Source organism: Hydra viridissima, unplaced genomic scaffold, assembly GCF_058129835.1.
Source record: "Hydra viridissima isolate aposymbiotic clone 2 unplaced genomic scaffold, HvirCarnegie_v1 scaffold_13, whole genome shotgun sequence".
In the NCBI taxonomy this organism is placed as follows: Eukaryota; Metazoa; Cnidaria; class Hydrozoa; order Anthoathecata; family Hydridae; genus Hydra; species Hydra viridissima.
The window spans coordinates 5,668,105-5,689,732 of NW_028324312.1; the positions used below are offsets into that span (position 1 = coordinate 5,668,105).

At 29.2% G+C, this 21,628-nt stretch overlaps 2 protein-coding genes across 2 annotated transcripts in view; both read left to right on the top strand.

Moving 5' to 3' along the window:
- The first annotated feature begins 283 nt into the window (after nt 1-283).
- Nucleotides 284-15,121, top strand: LOC149880171 (uncharacterized). Its single transcript, XM_090070314.1, has 5 exons — nt 284-331; nt 5,033-5,156; nt 13,312-13,445; nt 13,774-13,911; nt 14,028-15,121. Exons 3-5 carry the CDS (start codon nt 13,340-13,342, stop codon nt 14,144-14,146), a joined length of 363 nt encoding a protein of 120 aa, XP_089926440.1. The 5' UTR covers nt 284-331; nt 5,033-5,156; nt 13,312-13,339; the 3' UTR covers nt 14,147-15,121.
- Nucleotides 15,122-15,477: 356 nt separating this feature from the next.
- Nucleotides 15,478-21,628, top strand: part of LOC145194688 (uncharacterized) — a gene marked incomplete at its 5' end in the record, with an annotated part of 55,074 nt that continues 48,923 nt past the window's right edge. Inside the window, 8 exons of the mRNA XM_090070001.1 lie at nt 15,478-15,619; nt 15,782-15,916; nt 16,690-16,824; nt 17,659-17,826; nt 17,919-18,059; nt 18,261-18,395; nt 18,623-18,760; nt 21,423-21,602. Coding sequence (XP_089926127.1) covers nt 15,478-15,619; nt 15,782-15,916; nt 16,690-16,824; nt 17,659-17,826; nt 17,919-18,059; nt 18,261-18,395; nt 18,623-18,760; nt 21,423-21,602 — 1,174 coding nt within the window. The remainder of the gene's footprint in view (nt 15,620-15,781; nt 15,917-16,689; nt 16,825-17,658; nt 17,827-17,918; nt 18,060-18,260; nt 18,396-18,622; nt 18,761-21,422; nt 21,603-21,628) is intronic.

Consider the following 21,628-nt stretch of genomic DNA (forward strand, 5'->3'; position numbering starts at 1 on the left):
AGATCACATCTACAAAAATTATTTTTTTGTAAAGGAAGTAAATAAATATTTTTATAAATTATATCTTCAGGTTAAATGTTTTACAAATTCATTTTTTAGAATATTTACTTTCTTATGTTTTGATTATTCCTTGCATTTTCTCGTTACTTAATCTTAATGCAGTTTTCAAGTCTTTTGCTTAACAAAAGGAAGTTAATCCACATTGCAACTTTTAATCTACGATTGTTTCATGAAAGTTTTTTCTTTAATAAAATAATAATACCAAAATAATACCAAAATAATTATACCAAAAGAGTCAAAGGAGAAATCATCAAGTTATAAGAAGAAAATGGTTCGCATACTTTGTAATTTTAATTTTCGTACATTTTACTTGTTATTTTTTAAATTAGTTTTTCAACTGTTTCATTAACTGAGAAAAAACAAATAGAAAATGCTAATAAAGCAAGAACAATTAATATCTAAAAATATTAATTACCAACTCTTTTTAAGTCTTATTTTAATCTACTGAAAAAAAAAAAAAGCGTAAACAATTAAATAAAAAAACTAGCATAACTTAAGCGACTGAATATGATAATAAATATTCTTTCTATTTTACTATTTTAAATCGAGTGATGAAATCTAATTTCTCGAAAATTCAATGTCTGTCAAAAAGTGAGTAAATGTTTTAGGCGGAATGACATTTTTAAAACGGAGGTCAATTTTCTTCCCACTTTTAACAGCCAACATTTGCGCAATTGGATTAGAATTCAAAGCTGATAATAATTTTCATTTCTAAATTTGTTTTAAACGATGCTCAAACACGTATGCCTTCTTTTTTCTACATTCTTTTTCTACTTTTTGCTTACATTTGCATTTGTATTTTTGAGTGCTTTTTTAATTTCAAATTTGAAATAATGGCGAGGATTTTAAGTTTGTAAAACATATTATTTATACAAACTTAAATATTTTTGTAAAACTCATCTAAACAAAGTTATTTTTTACTTAACTTCATGTTTTGATGAGCGAGGAATAAATATTTATATCCTGATCTTTACGCCTGTTAGCGAATTATTAATTTTAAAAATTTACTGTAAAAACGATAGGTTTTTGTTATCGTTTTATCTAAGCGTCTGCGTCTCATTATTTTCTTATTAAAGACAACACGATCTTAAAAGCTTTGTCCCGATTAGCGATAAAAATCGAGACAATTTTCAACTTTCAGTCGAAATCCGGGAAGACACTGAGACGAGACAAGATATCCCGGACAAAATAGGAGCTTTACAATTTCCCGGAATTTACATCTTTTTAACGGGACATAACGAGACATTACGAGACATACTAGTTAATCCTTAATGTGAAATTTAAATAATGAATTTCTGGCACAATCATCATCATTTATTTCAGCTGCTACTATTGATATTGTTAAACCATCTATGTAAGCACAGCTTTAGCAATACTAATGGTAGCAGCTGAAATCAGAGAAAGAAAAAAAATTTTTAGGATAGTATTTAATTTTTTTAACTAAAATATCGTGCAAGAAGAGGATAAATATATGTCCAACGGCTAAGTTTCTGATCATTTAATATTGATTATCGCTGAGGTCAGTATTCACTTCTAATCCAAGAGTTTGCGTTACATTGATATTTAAAGGAAAGGTTTTATCCAAAGCGTCTTTAACTTTTTTGATCAATAAAACATTCGACTTTTTTTAAAAAGTTTAATTCTTGCAGAGACTAAAAAATAGTGCATGATGTTCAATACCTAGTTCTTTTATTTTTTCTCTTTTGCTTTGCTCTCCAAAGACCACTCATTGTTTATGGGGTTTTCCAGAACCAAAATGGCTACTTTGATTGGTCTTCAAGACTTTCTTGAAGTCGTTGGTATTCTTTTTCTGTAAAAAAAATCATAATTTCTACCACATTGTTTTAGTTTTTTTCTTCACTTCTGAAAAAAATGTATCTGAAGTAGCCTTTATTTATGTTCTCTTTGCTAATTTCTTCAGTTTTATATGATTTCGTTAAGTAAATCTTTCCATAATCGTAATTTATCCATTTCAAGTTCACGCATATTCGGGATAAGATCTAATCTTTTTGTTGCTGTTGTTTTTAAAATCATTAATATATATCTAATAAATATCAATATATATTTTTTGTTATTTTGAGTCACTGTACGTCATTTCTGGCTGGCAAAATATACTTGGTTGGCAAAAAATTTTCTTCACTGCGGAAGCGCGAGTTAGATATCTAGTTAGTATATATCATTGATCTGTTTCGTAACGTTTCATAATATCTGAGACACAATTTTTAAATTTCGAGACAAAATTATTGTCCCAATTTATAACTATTTTTCGGGACAATCTTTTCCTTTGTCTCGTTGTTTTTTTCCGGGAAATTTCTCGTCTCGTTACGCTTGTCCCGGTTCATTTCGAGAAAACGATTCCTAAACGCAGACGCTTAGTTTTATCATAATAAGTACTTATTAAAAATTGACCATTCAAATAACTAATAGCAATCTAAATCCAGGGCTCACGCAAAGAAGTTGCGATGACCAAATCAGGAAAAGTATTGCCTAAAGTTGACATTTGAGTTTTCATAGGTTCAATCATCTGACGAAAAAAGTATTCCATGGTGGAATGGTTTGAGATTTCTGAAACAAATGAAGTTGCTGAAAGTCAAATTTGGTAAATACGGTAGAGATTCTAATTTAGAGAATGCCTTGGACAAGTTACATAAGATAACTAATAAATATAGATATCAAATAGATTGGACATAAAGTTACTGTCCAAATAGGGTTAATTGATGTATCCCTCTGATACATAAATTATTTTGGACAGTAAACAATTTTGGACAATTACCTCCAATCGCTGATAGTTAGAAAGGAAAGAGTCAAACCCTTAAAGACTTAGAACAAATTTTGGACAATTACCTCCAATCGCTGATAGTTAGAAAGGAAAGAGTCAAACCCTTAAAGACTCAGAACAAATTGTAATGATGACACGGACATGCCAAATAGTATTTTTTGAATAAACGTTTATTTTAGGTTAATTTGTTTTTCAATAATTAAAACCAGTAAATTTTGAGATACTAAATTAGAAAGGATGGTCACAATATCCTTACACTTGCTGAGTAATTCACATCAGCATACAGAAAAGTAAATTTGCTTCAAAAATCGTACCAAATTAATTACGCTTCAAAGGGCATCATTAAGATTTTTAAAATAAAAAAAAGAACATGTTGGTAAAAACATAAAATGTATGCATCTTTATTTTTAATTCTACTTCATCTTTCTCTTCATTTTTCTCTTAACTGTTCTTTTTTTTTGTTTCTGTTAGAAGTGCCTTGGTACTTTTTTGGAGAAAGCTCGAATCTTTTTTTGTGTGACTTTGAGAATGATATATATCTAACTCAATATATATTTAACTCCATGTTTAACTTGCGCTGTCGTTGTGAAGCAAATTATTTTTGCGAGTAATGTTGTTTTGCCAATAAAAAATTGCAGAATGATTAAAAAAAACAAAAACAAAATTAGGATTTTTCAATTTTTTTCTAGTCCTAGATTAAAAGTGGCTAGCACGTTACTTTTAATTTGCTATTATTTATTTTTATTATTTATTTTCTTAATTTCAGGTTTTTTATACTTTTTCTACTGTTATTTTGTTATTTATTATGGTATTGCTATTGTTTTCTAAACGTGTTGAAATGAAAACGAGGATACAGTTAGCTTTAACATTTAGTAAAAGTTTATCGTTATTTAATTTTAAAAAATTTATAATTTCTTATATAACAAATAACTAAATAAAAATAAAACAAGTATTTACCTGATAATGTTATATGTATATATTATAATACTATATAACATAATATTTTAATAAATAGTATAGTTTTAAAAATATTATGATAAATGTAAACTGAATAATATAATGTATATAAGTAATTTAATATAAAGTTTAATAAAAGGTATATAATAATTTAAAATCCAGTGCGTTGCACTCCTCTCATTCAACTTTTTCCTGTTTTTATGCATTTTTAAAAATTACTCACACGTGCATAGTTTTATCTATACAAATGTATTTCTATTCTTCACCGTATTTTTAAAGCAAAAAGTAAATTTTTTTTAGGTCGTCTAACTAATCCGTGACTCACAAGTAAAAAATACAACTACTGTACTATCTCTCTAATTCGAATCTCCTTAAATTCGAAAGCCTCCATAATTCGATTAAATGTAAAGTCACCGTGATGTGCGCTTAAGAAGAGTCAACCTTCTTTAATTCAAAAATATCTTGTTCGAACTTCATTTTTTCCCATAAAATTCGAATTAGAGAGACTGTACTGTATCTACAAGTATCTTTGGTAAAAAAAATATACCCCAGCTATAATTTTTTTCGAAATGCGGTTCATATCACTTCGTTTAACAAATGAAACTTTATGTTACAAACTACTTTTTAAATTATGAAACAAAAATAAATATAAAACAAGCGAAAAAACTCACACCAAAAAGGAAATCTTTAGATATGGATCAATAAATAGTCTTTACCCTGAGATAATCAAATCATTAGATGAATTGATCGGAATTCATCTAATAAAATGATGCATCTAAAAAGTGACTATTGTAATAGATTTCGATACTTAGCCAAAAAAGAAAAGACTAACATAGATATAACACATTTGCTGAAAAATTATTGTATTCTGGGCCATATTGAATATCCTTTTAATAAATACAAGAAGGGTGCTAAATCTTCATTCAAGTTATCACAAGAAAATATTAAAGTCTTATAAGAAAGAAATTGAAGAGTTAAATAAAAAAACTTAGTTAAACTGAGAGAGATACATGCATGTATGCATGCATACATACATACATGCATCCATACATACATGCATACATACATATATACATATATACATACATATATACATACATACATACATACATACATACATACATACATACATACATACATACATACATACATACATACATACATACATACATACATACATACATACATACATACATACATACATACATACATTAATGAATTTTTTTAATTTTTCAGCATTACTACATTACTGGGTTATTGCAAATGTGGTTTGTCTCATTTTCTGGTTCAATAATACAAGATGTGGTTCGTGATACTACAAAAATGGATTGCCCACCAATTTTTACTAATCCATTAAATAGTAAGTTTCCAAAAATATATTTAAATTCAGTTTTAATAATCTAATCTGTGATGCATAATATCATGAGCACATGTTATACATATTTCATTTACATATGCCATATGGAATAAAAAGAGAGAATTTTTAATCCTTCTAATTTTTTAAAACAGGTTTTTCTGAATTATTTTTCTTTTTATCAAACCCTGCTCAAAAAGTAACCACCAATACACAAGTATTTTTCCACAGCCTTGCTAAGTATTTTTTTGAAAAAAATACAGAAATTTAAGTAAAATTACATAAAATGAATGTGACATAAGACGTGTACCAGAAAAAATCTGCGCGTGTTCAGATGTGGTGTTTACGAAAACCGTGCATCATTTTAAATAGCTAATTGTTTTAAAATGTCATTGTATTAATGTTATTCAAAATTTAAACAACTCTGTTATTAAAACAATTAGTTTTAATTGAAATGTCATCAAATCGAGATAAGAAGCGAGAAAAAAGTTTGCGTTTTCTCGTTGAAAATCCTGGTGTATCAAACAAAACAATTTCTAAAGAGTTGCAGATTGCTTTGAGAACAGTGCAGAGCATTGTGAAACAATTTAAGGACACTAGTACGATCAAAAGAAAATCAGGAAGTGGAGGAAAAAAATGTTCTGTTAGACAAGATCTTGGTAAAAAAGTGAAAGATGCCTTAGACAGAAAACCGGAGATTTCTGTTCGAACTTTAGCGAATAAATTTAAGACAAGTGCTTCCACTATATAGAGTAAAGAGAAATTGTGGTTTAAATCTTACAAAAAGAAAAAAGTTCCTCGTTGTGAAGAAAAGCAAGAAAATGTTGCAATTCGATGTTCGAAGCTGCTCTATAAAAAATTATGTGCTAAAAAATCTTGTTTGATTATTGACGATGAAACTTATTGTGCTGCATATTTTCGATCTCTTCTAGGACACCAATATTATTCAGCAATTAATTGCAAGAAACTGAATTCCATTCATAAATGGGACAACTTTAAACTGGCTTAGAAAACATAAAGTAGATTTCGTTGAAAAACTCTGCAATCCACCAAATTGTCCCGAACTACGTCCTATCGAAAGATATTGGGCTCTTGTCAAAAGAAAACTAAGGTTCAATGTAAAAGAAGCCAAAATCATTAAAGACTTCAAAAATAAATGGATTAGAGCTACCAAGAAAGGCCAGCCGAAGTCTTTGCAAAAGCTTCTCAGGTACAAAACTTCACAAACTTTCTTAAGTGAAATTTGATAATATTAATATATGTACTTTCAGAATATATATAACATTCAATATCGAAATACAATAGTTAAATAAATATCCTTTATAATGTCCATGCAGATTTTTTCTGGTACACGTCTTAAGTTACCTCAAATCTGGAATGGTTAAAATTTCAGATTAAACTTCATACTCAAACTTTGTCACGGAATGTTTATTTGTTTTCAATTTTACTATATACATGTTAAATCACAGATAAATATTTTTTGTTAATTATGTTTAATGAAAGTATAATTCAAAAAAATATTTTTGTTTTATATATGATACTAATAATGCTTAAGGTTTTTTTTACAAAGCTAACCTTCCAAACTATATAGATAAAGTATATATAGACATAAGCGAATCACCAAATCATTTACTTAGGATATCTAAAACTATTTTAATTGTTACATTTATTTTTACAAATTAAGAAGTAGTTTTTCAAACACTTTTTTAAAAATGTACAAAGTTAACCTGAGGTCTGGGTAACTTTGCACAACATTTAAAAAATTAGAATAGCTTTATGATATGCATGGGATTGGTTCAAAGTGACCTCTTTTTTCATGCTTTTTGAAGAAAAACAAAAGATTAATTTTAGTACTATTTTGCTTAATAAAGAATATAACATGTTATGACAAAAGAAAACTGAACACAACCTCATAAAACACAAAAAAGACAAAAAAATTCCTTTGGATCTGGGTAAACTTAAGCAAAAAGAATTAAAGATTTCCTTTTTTTTTTTTTTTTTTTAATAAAAAATCAAAGTTAATAATTTATAAAACACTTTTCAAAGCCCTATTGAAAGCCTAATTTTGGCACTTTGTAAAGTTGCCTAGTTTTGCTTTTTTTTTCCTATTTGTAATTTTCTTAGAGACAATTTCACAACCCTCATTAAATTTTTCTAGATCTTCAATGCTAACACTTTTGTCTGCAGGAACAGAAAGTTTCTTTTTTCATTTATTAGTTCATACAGATTCCAAAAGTTTAAACTTGTCTGATAAGAAAACCTTAAAGCTGTCTTCTAGAACTTCTTTTTTATAAGATTCTCTTTCTCTAAATTTTGTAAGAAGCTCATTGACATTCACTGAATAGAAACTGCACTTTTTAAAACCTGATTGTAAATAACTAGCCTGATTTGGCTCTACGACAGACAATAATATCTTTAAAAGTGTTGTATATTAAAAGCTCTGATCTAAAGACATCGTTTCCCTCTCTTTATGGTTTAACGCTTCAGCAAACCATATTTATTAATTATGTTTATTCCTTGCGTTTTTAACTTACTTTGTTGTTGTTATTGTAGTGACTTTATATATTTGATTAAAGCCTAATATTGTATCTTGTTGCGGGCTCATAACAAAAAGTTCTAGGAAATGTTGCTTGTCAAGACATATCTTCATGCAGCCAGCAGGTGAATCTTTATATTCTGTGATAATTTTTATGTCAAGCTATTTTCAAAGGTTTAAAGAAAGCTACATCTAGAGTTTGAGTTGTACTATTAGGTGGCAGACAAATAAACTTTTTTTCATTTTCTTCACAGGCTTCTATAACCTTTGGAGAGATGTGAGAGGATAAGTTATTGTCTAACAGAACTTTAACTCCTAACTTCTTTTTCAAAGAAGTTAAAACTATAGAAGAAAAAAAACACTCTTCAAAACTACTCCATCAAACCATCCACTTTTAGTACTGAAGTATCTGGCTGCTATAGGACCTCCTACATTTGTTGTTTATAAGGCTACTTATATACAACAAATGGTAGTAAAATTACACCTGCTGCATTACCTAATATTATTATGGAAACACTTGTTTTAGAAGTGTTTCTTATATTTGTGGGCTATTTACTGCCTCTTTTTACCAAGCTTTTTTTTTTTGAGCCAGGGTCATCGGTTAGATTTGTTTCATTATTGTTGTATATGTTCAATGATGGAACATTTTGTATGGTTTTGGTAAGATGTTGAATATATTGTTTTAGAATTTCTTCTTTTACATTTGCTCCAGATTTTTTCATGTTTAACACAAATTTATTTGTCAGCTCTGGTTATCTTTGAAAACAAAAGATCTTGATAGTCTGATAGTTATCCTAATTTACCAGTCTGATTATTGATAATCTGATTGTCTGATAGCTTAAAAAATTTTTGCTATGCTTTTTGCTATGTTTTTCAAAATTGAAAAAATGACTTTAGATTTACAATGAGTGCATTATCTTACATACAAAGTTTAATAAATACAGTATAAGAAAAGCTAGACATAAGTTGAATTTATCTTTTCAACATAAAAAGTACATAAACTAAGAAATCAATTGTCTGCCCTCCCCATCAAGACCATCCACTTCTCATCCAGCAAGTGAAGATTTCCTTTAAGAACACAAGTTTTTTAAAAATACCCATCAAGAAAGATCTTTTTGGCCTTAAAATATCAGATCCCCTACTAAAGAGCCTCTCCTCAACTGCTGAAGAGGGCAAAGGGGTATTGTATTTCATAAACATGTCCAACCAGACATTTCTGTGGGGCAGCGGGAACTGGTCGAATGAGATGTGGGTCCTGCTGTTGTCCCTGACCCTGTTCCATCCAATAAAGGTTTTTTCCATGTCCTTTTCCAGGTGGCCCTGAAAAAAAATAGTTTATTTAACAAAATAAAGTAAAATGATTATTATTGTTATGCTAATTGTTTCTGAAGGGATATCTTCCTACACGCAGATAAGACTTAGTAGCCTGTCTAGGCTGCTAGGTGGTGGATGTTGGGTTCTAACACGGTGTCCCATTGTGTCCCAAAGATGCTTTATTGGGTTCATATCTGGACTGCAAGCCGGCAACTCCAAAACTTCAATGTTAACATTATGTTAAAAACTTGAAATAGTAGCAATATGTACCATATGTGGTCTAGAATTGTCATGTAAAAGAAGGTCTCCATCTCCAATGTACAGTGCCAGCATATCTGAACTGAAAGCTGGCCACTCCAAAACTTCAATATTAACATTATGTTAAAAACTTGAAATAGTAACAATATGTGATGTATGTGGTCTAACATTATCCTGCATAAGAAGAAATCCATCTCCAATGTACAGTGTAAAAAGTACCACAAAAGCTTCTAAAATGTCTGCTATGTATTGTTAAGAAGTCAGATGTCCACCATCAACAATAAAAAGCTCTGTGCGAACTGTTAAAGATATTCTGCCCCATACCATCAATGAGCTGTCTGCTTATAAAGTGGTTTTTCAAAGATTACAAGTCAAATATCTTTCAGTTGGCCTTTTGTACATTCTTGGCCGGCAATCAGAACTGAAAAACCTTTACTCATCTGTAAATAAGACCTGTCCCCAATCATGTATTTCCCAGTTCATATGCCTCCTTGCAAAAACCAATCTGTTTCTTCAATGGTCTACAGACAGTCTGAACCAGTAACCCTACTTCATAAATTTAAGTATGAAGTCTTCTTCTTATGGTATCTTGACTAAAAGCAGTTCCATGAACCAAGTTGTATTTGGAGACTTCATGCAGTAGTTAACTGTTCTCTGAGTGTTCGAAGCAATAAAAATTGGTCCTCCATGGCATTGGCAGCTCTTGGTCTGCCTTGGCTAAATCGTCTAGTATGATCATTGGTCTTTACAAACATTTGTAGAACTCTACCAACTGTTGCATGAGAAAATCTTCTACCAAGTTTGCGATTCGTTAATCCTTCATTAGATAAATCAACAATTGCAATACATTCATCACAACTTAAATTTCGTCTAGAATTCTGCATTTTCCTTTTTTTTTTTTTTTTTTTCAAACGTTAAAACAATTTAAAAGCAATACATACTTTTCTTTTAGAAGTGAGGTTTAGTTACAGCAAAACATGCTACTTATGAAAAGCTGCTATAATTTTGAAGTTAAATAAGGGAAATGGAATAAAACCTACAAAAGGCATAAATCATTCTGACTTATTTTGAAAAATATACATAATATCTTTCAAAATAAGTAAGAATTTATAAGTGCATTAATTTTGCGGTTAATTGTATATATATATATATATATATATATACAGTCAGAGAAATAAGTATCTGAACAAAACATTTTTTAGTGAAAAATAAATTTTATCAGGTTATTTCAGAAAAACATATGTTTTGATAAATACTTTTATAATTATTCTAAAAACAAATTTAATCACGATTTTTTATAGCAAAAAGTTAATCAACGGTAATTAACTTGCATTGTTAAAATTTAACAAATCCCAAAGGAGTGTTAAAACTTCAACAAAAAATAATTATCCGAACATGTTGTTTTGTTAACAAAGCTGATTAATGGTCCCAAGCTCAGTGCAATTTGGTTATTGACTTGTTCAAGCAAGGTAAAACATTTAGGTCAATAAATAAAGCGACTGGAATGGCATTAGGAACCATCAGCGATCTGATTAAAAAGTGTAATATGCTTGGATATGTCCAAAATTAGCTAAAATTTGGAGCTAAGCATAAAATAACATCAAGAATAGATTGACAAATTGTCAAGATGGTGCAAAAAAACCGCTTTTTATCAGCAACAAAAGTGTCAAGCCTTCTTGAGAAAGATTTTGGGTTACAAGCAAGCTCATGTACTGTTTGAAATTGATTGAAAGAAAGTAGGTTCAAAGCAAGAGTTCCACACAAGAAACCATTCCTTTCAAAAACTCATCAAAAACGAAGACTTGCATTTGCTAAAAAATATGTAAATATGCCAGTATCATTCTGGAGGAAAGTTTTGTGGACAAACAAGTCAACATTTAATCTTGTGAAGTCCGATGGAACTCAAAAAGTATGAAGAAAAAATGGTTAAGCATTCACACTCAGTTGTATTCGAGGTACTGTAAAACTTATTGGAGGCATTATTATTGATTGGGGTTCGATGGCTTGGAACAAAACAGGAAAACTAGAGTTTATTGAGGAATTATGGACTCTGAGGTTTATGTTAATATTCTCAATAAAAATCTTCTGGTTTCAACTAAAAAACTGCGATTAGGAAAACATTTCATCTTCCAACAAGACAATGACCCTAAACATAACTCAAAGAAACCAAAAGAGTTTTTTTATCCAAAAGCAAATTGAGTTACTTGAATGGCCAGCGCAAAGTCCAGATCTCAATCCAATTGAACATCTCTGGGCTATTCTGGATAAAAAATGTGGCACACAATGTCTAAAAAGAAAAGAAGAGCTAAAGTCATGCTCCAAGAACTTGGGCTAATATCAACTCAGATATGACAAAAAAATTAGTTGAATCAGTACCATGTTGACTCGCAGAAGTCATAAAAGCTAAAGGCGGTCCGACTCGGTATTAAAAAGTCATAAAAGTAATTACTCAGAAGCGTTAATCTTTAAAATTTTGTTTGGATACTTATTTAATGCTAAAAAATTGGATAGCTGAAATGTATCTAAATTTTTTATCAATTAAATATTATTATTGATTTTTTTTTTTAATTGCATATTGAATTCGTAATAAAATTTTCTTTCAGAGTAATCTTTTTTTTTAGTTTTGTTAAGTTATATTTTTCTGAAATAACCTGACAAATTTTATTTTGCATAATAAAATGTTTTGTTCGGATACTTATTTCTGGAAAAAAGTATCTGGACAAACTATTTTTAGATATAATATTAAATGAAGGAAACCTCATACTGTTATATACATTTTTGTATCTCTCAACAAGCTGTATCTAAATATACGATCAAACATTTGCTACTCTAGGTAGATGTCTCTTTTGTTAAGAAAAACTAAAATGACTATGGGAAAAAGTGTCAGGACAAAAGTTTTTTTTTTCTTTTTCATCATTTATTTCTTCAATATTTAGTCCATCCTCCTTAACAAGTTAATACTTTGTCGACTCTTTTAGGCGTTGACTCAACCAGGCAATTACACCTCGTTATATCTATAGAATTCCAGCCATTTCTTACTCCTTCCTTAATATCGTCTTTTCTCGCCAATATAAGCTTACCAATTTCTTCCTTGACTACTTTCCATAGATTTTCTATAGGATTCAAGTCTGAACTTTGTGCTGGCTAATCTAACACCTCCATATTTTTTGGTATTTTTTGCTGTATGTTTTGAATCACCATCTTGCTGGAACATCAAATAACTCTTGAGCAGATGTTAGCATATGGTTTGAAAGTATTCTAATACACTTAGGGGAAGTCAATCTATCCTCTATAACATGTGTACGCCTCATACCATTCCAACTGAAGCATCCCCAGGCCATGAAATACTTGTCATGCTTTATTATCTGTTTAACATGCTTTTGTTGCATTAATTCACCTGGTCTTCTCCATGTCCAACATCTACCATTTGAACTATTAAGGCATTTTTTTGTCTTGTCCAACCATAATGCCTTCACTGGTCCAGTTTTGATACTTCTTTGCAAACACAAGCCTCTTTGTACTATGTCATTTGATAAGTAACAGTTTTTTGGCAAGTGCTCTACCATGTAAATTATACTCATGCAGCCTGTTTCTAACAGTTTAAGGACTTATATTGACTAACTCGAGTTCTCTGAGTTGTTTTATAATATCTGTTGCATTTGGTCTCAGAGAATTTTCAACAAAAATGAGGATTTTTCGATCAATCCTTAGAGTTATCTTTTGTTTTCATCCTGATCTTGGCAAACTTTTAAGTACTCCATACTTTTTAATTCTCCCCAGAGTATCTTGGAAATCCAAAACTTGGACAGTCTAATACTAACTTTTTGAGTCTGACAGTCTGATATTTTTTTTTAGTCCAATAGCTATTGGGGCATCAGAAATTTTTATATTGCCAGTCTGACTGTTGAAGTCCAATACATATATAAGCCTAATAGTCGGATATTTTTTTCTTAGTCCGAAACTAGCAGATTATCAAGACTTTTATCGCAAGTGCCCACCTCTGTTAAATAGTTAATGTTTTCATTTACATATCTATATATTTTTTTTATGTAGTTCCCCAAATACATAATCGCATTGTGGCATGTTCTTTCATGATGAACATCATTTTTGTTGCAACTCTCTAGGTGGCTTTACTTGGACCAAAGTCTCTATACCTGGTACACTTCCCAACACATCATATAATTCAAGTAAGTTATTACCATCAAGTTTTTGATTGAATTAAAAACATAAAATAAAAAATATGATTAAGTTTGAATTTTAAGTGACAGTTAATCATCATTGGATTTGTATTTGCTCAAATGAATATTTGTTTTTAATTCTTGGTTTTTCTCCTAAAAAAATCACTTAATCCTATTTAACTTTAGATAATGGTTTTAAATATATTAGTAGGAGAGAAAAATATATTAGTAGGAGAGAAAAAAAAATGTATTTTTGACTACTTGACAATGGTTTCTCCAAAAAATGGTCATAACTGCTTAAAGATATCTTTTTTTAAAAAAAAGATTTTCTTTTTAGATAATAGCGATGGTTTCTTGTATGGAACAAATGGTCTTTACCAATTGAAAGTGGGTTTTTACTATTCTGATATAAAAAACTTTGATTATTATGTGACTATGGCATATTCTGCTTTTGGTCAATCAGCTGGATCAATGGGTGAGATTTCATCGTTAATTTTATATCCTTCTATGGTTGGATTTGAAACTAGTTAATCAGATTGATTGCTTTTCTTCAATAAAATTATTTTCTGAAGTATTTTTCTTGTAATTTAGTTATTCAAATGACAGATCAAAAAACGCTTCTTACTAATTACGCTGGCGACACAGTGAAAGTTACTAATCAAAATGCAACTTCTGTAGAGCATCAATGGGGATTTTGGGTACTTTTTTAAAGTTTTTTGGACTGAATAATTCATCAAACAATTCAAATGTCTGAATTTTGCAAACATGCTGCAAGTTCTAAAACAGTCAATTCATTTTTTTAAAACAGTTTAACTTTTTTTCCTGTTTTTTCTCAGCAAACAGCTGTCATAAGCTTTTTTTAAAGGAGTTGAGTTAATTCATCTGAGTAATAAAAATAGTGGCCTGAGTTATAATGGGACAAAAGATCTAACAAAGTTTGTATTTCTTAATTTATTTCTTGAATGCAGATTCTGAAACATAGGTCAAAAAGTCAATAGGTCAGCATAGTCAATGATTAGTGACTAGAAGTTTTGTCAAACATTCTAAATACAGAAATAAAACAGTGAAGTAGTGTTTTATAAGAATCCATAAAAATTATTTTGATCAATTGCATATAAAATCTACTATTTAAAGATCTACTATTTATAAAAAAAAAAACTATTTTTATATATTGTATGTATAAAAGATTGTTAATCTATTAACATCACAGTTCTCCCTAACCACTTTTGAGTTTTGTGATTTGACCAGAGACTCTGACATATATTTCTGACATATATTTTGATTTGTTAGGATATGTAGATTTAAGGTTTTGCATATTAACAAAAAAAGTAGTAATCTTTTTCAACAATCACTTGAAGTTTTTTAAACTTTTTTTGAAATTCAAATTAAGAACCCTACAAATGTTACTTGTCTTTTAAATTTAAAGACACAAAGTATTTGGTGAACTATCTGTTGGCAAATAATTATGTTGTGCAGCAGGTTTCATGTTTAGTGAGTTTGATGTGTTATTCTCAATGTTTTTGTTATTAGTTGTTATACTTGTACAAGTAAGTATCTATTTATAAAGAAAATGAAATTTAGATTCAAGTTTATAGCAATACAGGTTGTTGTTGTTTTATTTTTTTTACATATTTTATTTTTGTTGTTGTTAAAGAATTATTTATTATGTTTCAAAAAAAGAAAAATTGTGATAAAATGAAACAAACAAAAAAATGTTTTCTTTTTTGTACATGGAAATACTCTGTTCAAATTTTTATTAATTAATTATAATTAATATTTAGTTTTTATGTATTACTAATACATTAAGTTAGTTTTACTTATTGTAACCTTGATATTTGTTGTTTATTCTTTGTTTTAATAAGTTTTGGGAAGTTCAATTGTTAATTTTAAATGATAATCTTGGATAAAAGTGTTTTGAGTTTTTAACATATGCATACTTTTGAATCATCTTGAATATGATTTTTATAGGGATGGAGTCATTTTCTTCTTTTATTGTGAATGGATTACACTACAATAATTTAAATCTCCATTTTTATAACACTTAGATATAAATGAATGCGAAGACCTTTCTATTTGTGGTGAAAATGCAGAATGTGTGAACACTCCTGGGTCTTATGAGTGTATTTGTAATAATGGTTTTGTTGGCGATTATAGTGTAAGCAACAAAAAGAGAAAGTGCCAAGGTAAGTTCTTATTGAGAAAGCGCATTCATGTTTTGTTAAAAAAAATGCCTTTAATGTTCGGAAATTGCAAAAGACAAAAAAGTGTTTTTTAGCTACTCTCTTATTTTGTTTAATGTATATGTAGATAAGGTAAATTACATGTTTAGTTGTAATTTGCATTAGACATAAATGAGTGCAAACTGAAGAGTAATGCAGCATTATGCCCAAATCAGGAGATTTGTTCTAACACTGTCGGATCGTATATCTGCGTTTGTGCAAATAATGTTAACCGTAATCCTGTTACTCAAAAATGTGAAGGTATGTTTTAAAATACATTAAGTAGTTTAAGTAAGAAATACTATGCAATACACTTTTAATTGAGAGCTAAGGCTCCCTTTAACTATTTCTTTAAATAATATTCCTGTTAAGTAGTATAGTCATTATTGTTGTTGTTGTTGTTGTTGTTGTTGTTGTTATTATTATTATTTTTATTATTATTATTATTTTTATTATCATTTTTATTGATATTAATATTATTATTATTATTATTATTTTTTTTTGTTATCATTTTTATTGTTATTATTATTTTTTTTTTATTATTTATATTTTTATTATTATTATTTTTATTATTAGTTGTTCTAGAAATGTTTCAAGGCATTTTACTAAAAGTAGTTGTAGTTTTGGTATTACGTATTTATATATTTGTTGAAACATTGTGCTGAATTAGCAGTTGTTGATAATGAAGCTTCAACCTTTTCATTTATCTTTGTTATTTCCAAAGTTGTTAGTTAACTTTTTCAGTTTTTCTCTGCTTGTGCTTTAAAGTAATTTAAGGTAGCTTTTGATGTGAATTTTTTCTTCCTTGCAATAAAAGCACCGTTTATAAAGGAAATTCATTATGTTATCATTTTTAATTGAAGTTTAATATTCTCAATTTCTTTGGTTTTCTGTAGAAAGATATTAAAGAGGATTACAATGAATCTGGCAATGATATTAGAAAAAATAAACAAGTGTTTTTTAGCTACTCTTTTATTTTGTTTAATGTATATGTAGATAAGGTAAATTACATGTTTAGTTGTAATTTGCATTAGACATAAATGAGTGCAAACTGAAGAGTAATGCAGCATTATGCCCAAATCAGGAGATTTGTTCTAACACTGTCGGTTTGTATATGTGCATTTGTGCTAATAATGTTAACCGTAATCCTGTTACTCAAAAATGTGAAGGTATGTTTTAAAATACTTTAAGTAGTTTAAGTAAGATATACTATGCACACTTTTACTTGAGAGCTAAGGCTCCCTTTAACTATTTCTTTAAATAATATTCCTGTTAAGTTATTGTCATTATTGTTGTTGTTGTTGTTATTATTATTATTGTTGTTGTTGTTGTTGTTGTTGTTGTTGTTGTTGTTGTTGTTATTAATTTTATTTTTATTTGTATTTTTTTTTATTATTATTTTTAGTTGCTCTAAATGTTTTAAGGCATTTTACTAAAAGTAGTTGTAGTTTTGGTATTATATATTTGTGTATTTGTTGAAGCATTTTGCTGAATTAGCAGTTGTTGATAATGAAGATTCAATCTTTTCATTTATCTATGTTATTTCCAAAGTTCTCAGTTAATTTTTCAGTTTTTCTCTGCTTGTGCTTTAAAGTAATATGAAAGGTAGCTTTTGATGTGCATTTCTTGTTTCTTGCAATAAAAAGCATCATTAATAATGGAAATTCAAGATGTCATTTTTTTTAATTGAAGTTTAACATTCTAATTTCCTTGGTTTCCTGTAGTAACATGTTAAAGAGATGAAAGACAAAGAATCTGAAGAAGTTATTAGAAAAATTTGCAGTTTTTTAAATCATGCATATATAGCATTAGTAATCACTCTTTAAAAATATACAGAGCAATATATTTACTGTTTTTTACACCAAATATGCTATTAACTGTATCAATTTTATCATTTTTCAGAATTAATCTTCATCATATGACTATGATGAAGTTTTGTTTTGTGTCAGACTATATTATTTTTGTTACCTTTATTTGCAGTTGTGTAAAATGGTTTCTTGTAGATCCATGTGTTCCTAATAATGTTGCTGTTTTGGCCAACCCCTGTGATCGTGATATACCTATAGAACGTGCTTTTAACACATGCATAAACCTTAATAATGGTAATTTTAAATGTGTCTGCCCTGATGGCTATCTAGATCCTCGAGAAGAAGACTTTTACATTTGTCGAGGTGTGTTTTGCCATTTTCTTATTTTCCTTACTTTCTTAAAAACTTTTTCAAAGTTTTAAAAAGTTGGCCATTTAATCTTTGATATTATTTAGACATAAATGAATGTGATTCACCAGACACATGCTCAAAAAATGCCCAGTGTAACAACTTTGTTGGAGGATACAATTGCACTTGTAAAAGTGGGTTCAACACCAGTACTGGTGGGAAGGAGTTACCTGGAGATCTATGTAAAGGTAAAAGCATGAATTAAAATTAATAGGAAAGTGTTTTGGAGTTGGGAAGTGTTATTTCTGTGTTGCTTTCTTTTCTGTTTCTGTTGATTTTATTGTGTTTTGTAGTTTGAGTTTTTGTTTTCAGATGTGATTTATAAATCACAACTATAAATCACAATATTCCTTTAAAAGTAAAAATTAGCTTAAGCACTTATTTGATAGACATTGATGAGTGTGTAAGGAATCCTTGTTTACAACCAAACTCTACTTGCCAAAATTCGGAAGGAAGTTACTATTGTGATTGTGAGAGTGGCCTTGAACTGAAAAAGTTTGCAAATGGCAGTTACATCTGTGTTGGTATGTATTGTTATGCTCCCATCTGTTTTGTTGTCCAAATCTGAATCTTTTAAATAGATAAATAGATTTTTGTTTTTTATGTTGTTGTTCCTTTGATGGTATTACTCTCGTTCTCATTGTAGTTATATATGATACCTATAAATGGTTGGGTTTTTTAGTAAATATGTGACATTTTCTAACAATAATCAATTCACCATGACTTATATATAAACTAATTTTCATTACAGATATTGAAGAATGCAAAACTGGAGCATCAAATTGTGATCTGGACAACGGAAACTGTATTGAGGTTTATGGATCATTCAAATGCAACTGTAATCCAGGTTATGTAGGGCGTATATGTGAAAATGGTTACATTTGTGAGGGTAAAAGAATTTAATTTTTCTACTTTTATATGTAAATGTTAGTAAATGTGCTTTTCTCTAATTTATTTTTCTGTTTTTGTTCTACTATTTGTTTTTTTATTCATTTTTTAAGTTAATAATGAGGATAGAATAGTTTCAGCCAACATCTTAATAAATGTTACAGAAGTCATATAAAAACAAAATACTTTATTATAAAGAGATTTCTTATTCTAATAGAAATGTAAGTTGATGGGCTTACATAAAAAGAGAAGTTTTTTCCAGTTAAATCAGTTTTTATCTCAATACCATCGTGTAACATTGTTTTACAAAAGCAATTAAGACCCAGCATGATTGTATACTTGTTCATAAATAGTAATGAGCAACTCTGATTTACTACCATGTTCTACCAGAGTGTTTTTCTTGTTCTGCATAATCAGAGAGGAGAAAAAGCTCACTCGTAAGTGAAATGCTTTTATTGTTAACAAGCTGGAATACATGGTGTAATGCCCAGGGTTTTCCAGCAATAAGATATAAAACTTTACTGTATTAATCACAAATGCAATGGTAGCTATGTTGTCTTGTTTTTTGGATCTAAACCACACTTTGGTAATGTAGGTTTTTATGCAATAAACACATCGGTAAGTCACAAAAATCTCTCCCACATATGGCTCGAGAAGGCTATAACCCCAACTTGATGTTCTGGAGAAACCCTTTGGAGGAAAAGATATATATGTACCTTTCTTATATCAAAAATGCAAAAACTGAAATGAAACTATTTTGTCCGAGAAAAAAAAAAATCATTTTTTAAAATTTCATTTTTTAACACTTATTGTTTGAATGATAGCTTCATATATTTTGCATTTTTTACAGTATTAGTAATGCTTTTCTAAAAATGAATTCTGAAATCATCCTTTGATATGATAATAGACACAGTGAAAATGAAAGCTGTGATGCAGAGATTCAGTTGCTTGTTCACTAAATTTACCAAGAGGCTCTTTTTGTTTTTTAATGAATTGTGAAATGTTATAGAACACAGCATGAACTTTGGGAGTCACAATGTTATAGAACACAGCATGAATTTTGGGAGTCACAATGTTATAGAACACAGCATGAATTTTGGGAGTCACAATGTTATAGAACACAGCATGAATTTTGGGAGTCACACTAACTCAACCCTTTCCAAGTCTGTAAGTGAGCTCTTAAGTTCAGTAATTTTTGGGGCGTAGTTCTCAACAAGAGATGTTCCAAAACAGGAAGAAACAACTTTTCCGAATTTTCTTAGTGTGTCAATGATTGAATGAATGGAAAGCACAATTCTGTTCAGCAAGCCTTTGAAGCACATCAATGTTTTTTAGTTGTTTGTAGCAGTCATTTCTTGCAAAAGGACCTCCATGAAAAGGCTGGACTTTGACGTGAAGTACAGTAGGCCATTCTTCTGCCTTTGACCACCTGTCTTTCAATGCTTTGTAGAGGATTCAATATTTGACATAGAGATAAGGGGCTCATGGACTGCATTTTTGCAATCATTTGCTTTTTTCAATTCTTTTCCAACAGCTTGAAGGCTTTGAAGCAATTTTGAAGTAATCCAAGTATACAAAGATTCCCACATTTTTCAAAGTTTTGCCAATCAGTTTCACACCATGTGTATGGGTGAATACTTGCATGTAACTGCAAACCACAGATGTTTGCCAATTTCAAGTCACATGATACCACAAATGGAACATTTCTTGACATTATCATAATTTTCTGGCACATCTTCAGCAACTGCAACAAGAAGTTGTTGTTTCACACCGCTGAAAACCACAAACACAACAAAAATACTTACCATTGATATAAATTAAAGTTCTATTTGAAAGATTTGATGGAAATTTCTTATGCTATATAGGCGCAAAAATAAGAAGTTGTAATTTATTCAATTTGTGTAATTGAGAATTTTAAAAAAATAAAAAAATTTTTTGCAGACAAAAAACTTTATGAGCCATATTTCTATTATCAAATCAAAGGTAAAATTTCATAATTCAATAGAAAGAATTACTTATACTATAAAAAATGCAAAATATATGAAGCTATCATTCAAATATTAAAGTGTTAAACAATTAGATTTTTAAAAATGGTTCTTTTTTTTTCGGACAAAATAGTTCCATTTAAGTTTTTGCATTTTTTATATCAGGGATGTGTATATATTACCCTCTCTAAAGGGTTTCTCCCAAACATCATGTTGGGCTTATAGCCTGCTCGTTCATTTTTACTTTTCCTAAAATATCCTTAAAAAATCCTCATATAAAAACCACTAAAAAGTATTTACAATTTGGTAAAAACTATTAAATTTTTTAGCTCCGCAATCACCTTCTTCTGCAAAGAATGGTCTGAGGGTGAAAAAAAAATCAGACCTGTGTGCAAAATTTGGTGAGAATCTGATCAAAAATGTACATAAAAACCTTGGGCTTTATACATTAAATATCATTCATATTAAGTAAATGTCAGAATGCTGGATATTACCGAAGAAAAAAAAACAATCCTTTTTCCTCGCAAAAACAGTAAATAAATATTTACTTTAGCTTTCTAAGCAAAAAGACATTTTTAAAATTTTGAACTTGTTTGGATCTCACGTGCCATTTATTTTTATGATTCTTGGTTATTAATTTAATAGTTCAAAAACGTTTGGAACATTTTTTTTCTTTAGACATAAACGAATGCGAGCTACCGGATGTATGTACCAGTGATTCTGAATCTGATTTATCGGCATCATGTCATAATGAAGATGGTTGTTTCTCGTGCCCCTTTGGTTACACTGGAAATGGTTTTGCATTAGGAACAAAACATTTGACCGAGAAAGGTTTGGTTGATGGGAATGGATGCTTTGGTATTTCTTTTTTTTCTTTTTTCTTT